The sequence below is a fragment of the Mytilus trossulus genome, chromosome 10, assembly GCF_036588685.1.
Source record: "Mytilus trossulus isolate FHL-02 chromosome 10, PNRI_Mtr1.1.1.hap1, whole genome shotgun sequence".
Classification (NCBI taxonomy): Eukaryota; Metazoa; Mollusca; class Bivalvia; order Mytilida; family Mytilidae; genus Mytilus; species Mytilus trossulus.
In genome coordinates this window covers 21,374,723-21,382,135 of record NC_086382.1, presented here as the reverse complement: position 1 = coordinate 21,382,135, position 7,413 = coordinate 21,374,723, and the positions used below count along the sequence as shown (strand labels likewise).

At 32.6% G+C, this 7,413-nt stretch overlaps 1 protein-coding gene across 1 annotated transcript in view; it reads right to left on the bottom strand.

The window, feature by feature from the left end:
* Positions 1 to 638: 638 nt before the first annotated feature.
* The window catches only part of LOC134687051 (pre-mRNA-processing factor 17-like), a 39,164-nt gene continuing 32,389 nt past the window's right edge, over positions 639 to 7,413 (bottom strand). The window contains exon 14 of the mRNA XM_063547011.1: positions 639 to 881. Coding sequence (XP_063403081.1) covers positions 704 to 881 — 178 coding nt within the window. The 3' untranslated portion in view covers positions 639 to 703. The remainder of the gene's footprint in view (positions 882 to 7,413) is intronic.

Sequence of the window (7,413 nt, the reverse complement as noted above, 5' to 3'; positions counted from 1 at the left end):
ATACGCCTTTGAACTACTACATGAGAAGACAATAAATTCCTGTTACACTACATGCCACTGAAATTAGGAATTAAGTTGTAAACATCAAATCCTAGAAAGAAAATGAATAAGTAGTTCACAATGACTTATTTTTAACTGGATGCTCACTTTATCAATAAAAGTTATGAACATCCTTTTGAACATGTGATATGAATCAAACCAAAGCACTGGGCAATAGTCAGATTATTGTTCCATGGAGAAAGCAAAAATATGTGACAATGGTAAGAAACATAAACTTATGAAATAGACTAGAGCGACATTTATTTTTGCTAATTTTTTTTTATTTATAAATTGTTATATGCTTAACATTCATCGGTGTGATAAGCAGACAGGATTTTTACATCTGAACAACTGAAGTCATATATCAATTTAAGAAACATGTAATGATGTATTTTATTTAAAACTGCAGCAATGATAGCACACTAAAATGAATGATTTATATGCAACATGATCTTTGATGATTGCAATAAAATATGAAATTATGTTTTAGCTCCAAAATTGATATTTGTAATACATTCAGCTACTCCTAAACACTTTGTGGATCTGATCACAGGTTAATTGTACTCTTGATTTTTGGACATCAATCTTAGATACATTTTGTCTTCCTCTCAAATACTATAAGGCATTGATTTTCCTGATTTAACATTTAAATATTTCATCCATCTCAGTCCCAGTATTTTATAACACCATCCCACCCACATGATGCCACTTTTGAGGTTTCGTGAGGATGCCACAACACAGTGGAACACACATCATCATAAGCTTTGAATTTTGTATAAAGTTTTGTTGTTTTCCAGTCCCATACATAAAGTTTTCCATCTGCATCTCCTGATATCACATAGCTGAAATAAATGTAAGATAATAAGTACATTTGAATCATTTAACTAAAACATGCGTAATTGGCTGTCTTGAAAGTGTAATATTTGATTTTCACTTATTTGCACTTTTCAAAAAATTGTGGGGAATTATTCTTTGTTTCAAATAAAGAAATACTTAGCTGGAGTAAAGTTTAACTATAGACAAAATTGCACATAACATTTCATTGCATATAAGAAAATAACGATCACTGGAAGTTAATTACCTCTTTTTTACCTGTGTACAAGATTTAGTAACAATGGAACCTCAATTTTCCAAATTATTCTATTGAAACACAAAATAAAACTAGAGGCTCTAAAGAGCCTGTGTCGCTCACCTTGGTCTATGTGCATATCATAAACTAAGGACACAGATGGGTTCATGGCGTGTTTGTAGATCATACTTTACTGAACATTCTTGCTGCTTACAATTATCTCTATCTATAATGAACCTACAAATCTATCCCAGTATGCAAATATTTTGTAAAAACTAGCAAAATTTACAAAATTTATGAAAATTGTTAAAAATTGACTAAAAAGGGCAATAACTCCTTTAAGGGTCAATTGAACATTTTTATCATGTTGACCTTTTTGAAGGTCTTACTTTGCAGTACGTTATTGCTGTTTACAATAATAATATTTAAGATTATAACCAAAAGCAGCAAAACTTTCTTAAAATTACCAATTCAGGGGCAGCAACCCAACAACGGGTTGCCTGATTGGTCTGAAAATTTCGGGGCAGATAGACCTTGACCTAACAAACAATTTTATTTCATCAGATTTGTTCTAAATGCTTCGATTTCTGAGATTTTAGCCAAAAGCTTCATTTTTCCCTGTGTACTATTTTTAGCCATGTTGGCCATCTTGGTTCGCAGGCGGGGTCATCGGACACATTTTTAAAACTTCAAACCCTTATGATGATTGTGGACAAGATTGGTTAAATTTGTCTTAGTAGTTACAGAGGAGAAGATTTTTGTAAAAGATAACAAAATTTTACAAAAATTGACTATAAAGTGCAATAACTTGTTAAGAGATCAACTGACCATTTTGGTCATGTTGACTTATTTGTAGATCATACTTTGCTGAACATTATGGCTGCTTATAGTTTATCTCTATCTATAATATTATTCAAGATAATAACCAAAAACAGCAAAATTTCCTTTAAATTAAAAATTCAGGGCCAGCAACCCAACAACGGGTTGTCCGATCCATCTGAAAATTTCAAGGCAGATAGATCTTGACCTGAGAAACAATTTAACCCCCATGTCAGATTTGCTCTAAATGCTTTGGATTCAGAGATATAAGGGACCGGTCAAAATTTATCTACACATAGGACCGGTGCAAAGTGCAGTAGGACGGATACTTTTTTCCGGAATAACTTTTGCTGGGACATCACTTTTTTCACAGATAATATCCAAAGGACACAAGTTTTTTTCTTCAAAACGATTACTTTAAATAATTTTTATTAACATTTTTAACAAATCTTGAAATAACCGGGTATAATATACAATATGTAAAAATAAAAATTATTGTATAAAAATTCAGATAGGCATCTTTAATTTTTTTTATAACTTTTTCAAATCAACTTGGATTTTCATCAAACTATGCAGCTATCTTAGATATATATCAAGCTTACTTAAAACCATTTCATTTAGGTTTTTTTTGTATTGCTGTAAAATTTAAGAATTATTAAAAGTAATCTTGGTAAACAAAAAGCTAGGATTTGCAATTCGGACAAAATAGAGATAGTACACTTTAATTTTTTTAATAACTTTTTCAAATCAACTTGGATTTTTATCAAACTTTGCAGCTATCTTAGATATATATCAAGCTTACTGAGTCTCATTTCATTTAATTTTTTGTTTGGTTGCTGTAAAATTTAAGAATTAAAGTAATCTTGGTAAAAAAAAAGGTAGGATTTGCAATTCGGACAAAATAGAGAAAGTACACTTTAATTTTTTTAATAACTTTTTCAAATCAACATTGATTTTCATCAAACTATGCAGCTAGCTCAGATATATATCAAGCTTACTGAATCTCATTTCATTTAGTTTTTTGTTGTATTGCTGTAAAATTTAAGAATTAAAGTAATCTTGGTAAAAAAAGGTAGAATTTGCAATTCGGACAAAATAGAGAAAGTACACTTTAATTTTTTTAATTACTTTTTCAAATCAACTTAGATTTTCATCAAACTATGCAGCTATCTTATATATATATATATCAAGCTTACTTAATCCAATGTCATTTAGTTTTTTGTTGTTTTGCTGTAAAATTTAATTTCACTTATATGGTGAAGTGCATCAAACATACATCATGTACATAACATCAACCAACAAAGTAGCAAAAATCATTCGGGGGTCACATCAGGTACATTTTCTGTAAATGGGAAAATGTTAAAGCAATTATTACCATTCCTAATTAAAAAAAAACACATTACAAGGCAACCTATTGGTCTTCAGGTTAAAATAATATAGAGAGTTAAACCAAATGCTATTCAGTTTCATGTTTCTCCTGGAGTTTGTTTTTATAATTAATATTTAAAGGTATTGATAAAATTTTATATAAGATACATGCAGCTTCAGAAATTTTTCAGTTTAACAAACACCTATTTGTGGTTTGATTGCATTATGCAATGTCTTTGTTTTTGTCAATGCTTTATTCAAAGTATAATTTATGATAATGCCATGCCTGTAATTGTATGTGAATCAACAAAATAAAACATGACTATGCGGTATGGGCTTTGCTCATTGTTGAAGGCCGTACGGTGACCTATAGTTGTTAATGTTTGTTTCATTTTGGTCTTTTGTGGATAGTTGTCTCATTGGCAATCATATCACATCTTCTTTTTTTATATGAAACTGTGACTTTTGATCATATTATAAAGACAACATATGTTAAATGCCTCTATTTTAAAAGTATACTTTTATTTACAATAAATTGGAAAAGTAGGATAGGACACCAACTTTTTTATTACTAAGTTGGCATAGGACATCATTTTTTTTTCAGTCAGAAAGCCATAGGGTTGTAACTTTTATTAAATGTTTTTATTTTTTGCACCGGTCCTATGTGACGATAAATTTTGACCGGTCCCTAAGCCAAAATCTACATTTTACCCCTATGTTGGTTGGCCAGTACACCGGTGTATCGGATCGATAAACATTATAACTTTGATTGATAATTAATTTCAGATTGTATGGCGATTATTTTAATCTGATAACGTTTCCGATATTAGTATTGATTTTATGACGGATTTATCCTGAATTGTTGATGTGATAAAGTACAGTATACGTTAAAGAATTGGAACTCCATCATGAGTAGAAAAGTACCGTATACAGACTCGTTTCTTTCCCCTTTCTCAATTAACACTGAAATGGTTTTTGAACTTGTCGTTCATTCTGAAAAACCAGCAAGTTAATAGCAAATGATTGATATGATATAGGCTGTCAATGCGTAAGTGATATGTACATTATTATTTAACGAATGTTTGAACTGCTTATTGTGTCTAATTAACAGTTATGAATCACGATGTCAACATATATCAAACTTGTGAATTGTGTGTTAGTTTAATATTGTCATATTGTGTATTTATAGGTTGAAACATCATTTACAATAAAAAGTTACAGCCTTTGACGAATTATCTTCATACATTTCAACGCAAGGCAAGATGTATGTTGATGCCGATCACAAAAGAGTAACAAAGAAGAAAAGAAGTATGGCCAAAGGGAGATTTCATAGAATATATTGTGGCTTACTAGAGGGAATACAGGATGAGTTAGGGGCAATTGTGGTTGAAAAAATACTTCAAGATTTGGAAACAGCTTACACAGAACTAGAAGCAAGACATGAGGTATTTTTAGAAACATTTGATTCTGAAAGTGAAGAAGACAAACCAAAGATAAAAGAACTTAATCATGATATAACTGGTATGTACCGAGAACTTTGTAAATCAAGATCATTGTGTGAGAATCTAAGACAGAAGATAAAACATGAACAAGACAGTAAGTTAAAGGAACAAAACTCGATGAAGCATGCTAAGAAAAATAAAGATACTGAAACGTTTAGGGTAAAAAAATTAGAGGCTCCTATTTTTGCTGGCAGTATTCGTAATTATCCAAGTTTCAATGTAGATTATGAAAGACACATGCTATCGTCATACGGTAAAGATCCTTATGCTCTGAAGCAATGTTTAAGTGGCGAAGCCTTAACTGTTGTGAAAGGTGTTGACAATGAGTTCAAGGAAATGTTTCGACATCTTGATATGAAATATGGCAGAGCAGAGAAATTGATCGATCACATATTAAATGAATTGAAAAGATTAAAGAAAGTTCAAGAAGGTGACAACATGAAGTTTATTTCGGTAGTAGAAACTGTCGAGAAATGTTGGCTTGATTTTAAACGTATGAACCTCGAACCCGAGATGAACACAGCAACTATAATGTGTCATATAGAAAAACTCCTACCGCCTATACAAAAACGTGAATGTGCATTACGAAAACAGAAGACAGAATCGAAAAGTATTCCACTGAATTTCAAAGAGTTCTTAAATTTTTTGTTGGAGGAAAAAAGTGCTCTAGAGTACCGGTACATGGAGTCTGATTTGCGTGAACATGGCACAGCAAAAGGAAAGATAAATACTTTGGATGCAAATGAATCCGAAAATGACGAAAATAATAATGGTGTAGCTGTAGATCCCTTACAAGTGCAATTACAAGAGAACCAACAAGTGATGAAACAGGTTGTTGAAGGTCTTGCACAGGTAGAGCAAGCAATGTCAAACAAACCAACAAATCAAGACAACTCAGACAAATATACCGGTACAAATAGAAATACAGAAGGGAAGTGTAAATGTTGGTATCACAAATCAGATAATCACGAAATAGGTGATTGATCTATATTTGCGAGGTTAGATAGTCAGACAAAAGTTGATTTAGTGAGAAAAAATGGTGGATGTTTCAGTTGTTTAAAGATAGGACATTTGTCAAGACATTGTAACAGCCGTAAACCTTGTGACATACAAAATGAACTTCATCAACCATGTGGGGAAATTCTTCACAAAAATGTGCACACTGAACACATGGATGGCATATCCTTTCATAACTCTACACAGGTGATAAATGATGACAAGAACAAGAATGGGGTACTATTAATGATCAGTTAAGTTCAGTAAAGACATATCTCTGACAACACTTTGGGACCCTGGAGCGAACATGTCACTAATCACACACAAAACTGCTAAACGATTAGGATTATCTGGACAAGATATAACATTATCTGTGACAAAGGTTGGAAATGTAACCGAATATGTACAAAGCAAAGAGTATGTAATACCGTTGACTGACCTTGGAGGTAAGATATGGACAATAAAAGCATATGGCATGGAGGAAGTTACGGCCGAGGTTGCAAGAGTTGATATGAGTAGAGTCGAACAACTGTTCAACGGTATCAACAAGAATGATATCCAAAGGCCAACTGGCCAAGTAGACATATTGATTGGCACAGATTGTTGTATTTTAATGTCTAATAAGGAAGAAAAAAATGGAAATCTACAGTTAATGAGAAATCAGTTTGGGTACTGCCTCTCGTGGCAGCCATCCTCTACTAGAAGTGCCAAAATTGTCAAACCATGGCATAGTCTGTATTTACTGGGCATCTGGAACAAATCATTCCGTTAAATGATATTCATGTATTGGACAGAGACAGTATTAAGGACAAACTAGATTCACTTTTTGACATAGAAGGGCCAGGGAAACAAACCACATTGAAATGTGGTTCATGTAAGTGTGGCAAATGTGCTATAGGACAATCGCAACACAGTTTAAGGGAGGAGAGGGAATTAAATATCATTAAATCAGGCATGACACATGATGAAGAATCACAGCAATGGATAGTAAATTACCCCTGGATAAAAAATCCAAACAACCTACCAAATAACGTGAATTCAGCCGTATCAAGACTTGGATCTACCGAAAAATGACTAATCCGAAATTCATTAAAATATGAAAGTGCTTACGATGAACAGATAGCAAGGAAGTTGACCAAGGAGGAGATGGAGATACATAGCGGTCTGGTACATTACATACCAGATCATGAGGTATTAAAACCCAAATCAAAATCGACACCATTGTGAACTCCTGGTCATCTCATATGGGACATACTCTGAATGAGTATTGGGTGAAAGGGTCCAATGTGATCAATGATTTGTTAGCGGTCCTAATTCGTTTCAGACAAGAATCTATAGCTTTAGCTGGTGACAATTCAAAAATGTACAATGCGATAAGACTTTCACCGTTAGACAGTCAGAGCTCAGACATAAATAAGTCTGAATCTGCTTTTGACTCATAGAGGTCTAAATTTGCAAGTTTTAGGATTTGTCTCCTTTTAATGAAGGACAAAATACGACTTGAATAAGTCCAATATTGTTTAACAAGAAATAATTGACCAGAATCAAAAAGTTGCAAATATCGACTCCTACAAGTCGATGAGTGATCAAAATTGGTTAACTTCAAGTCCCACGCATATT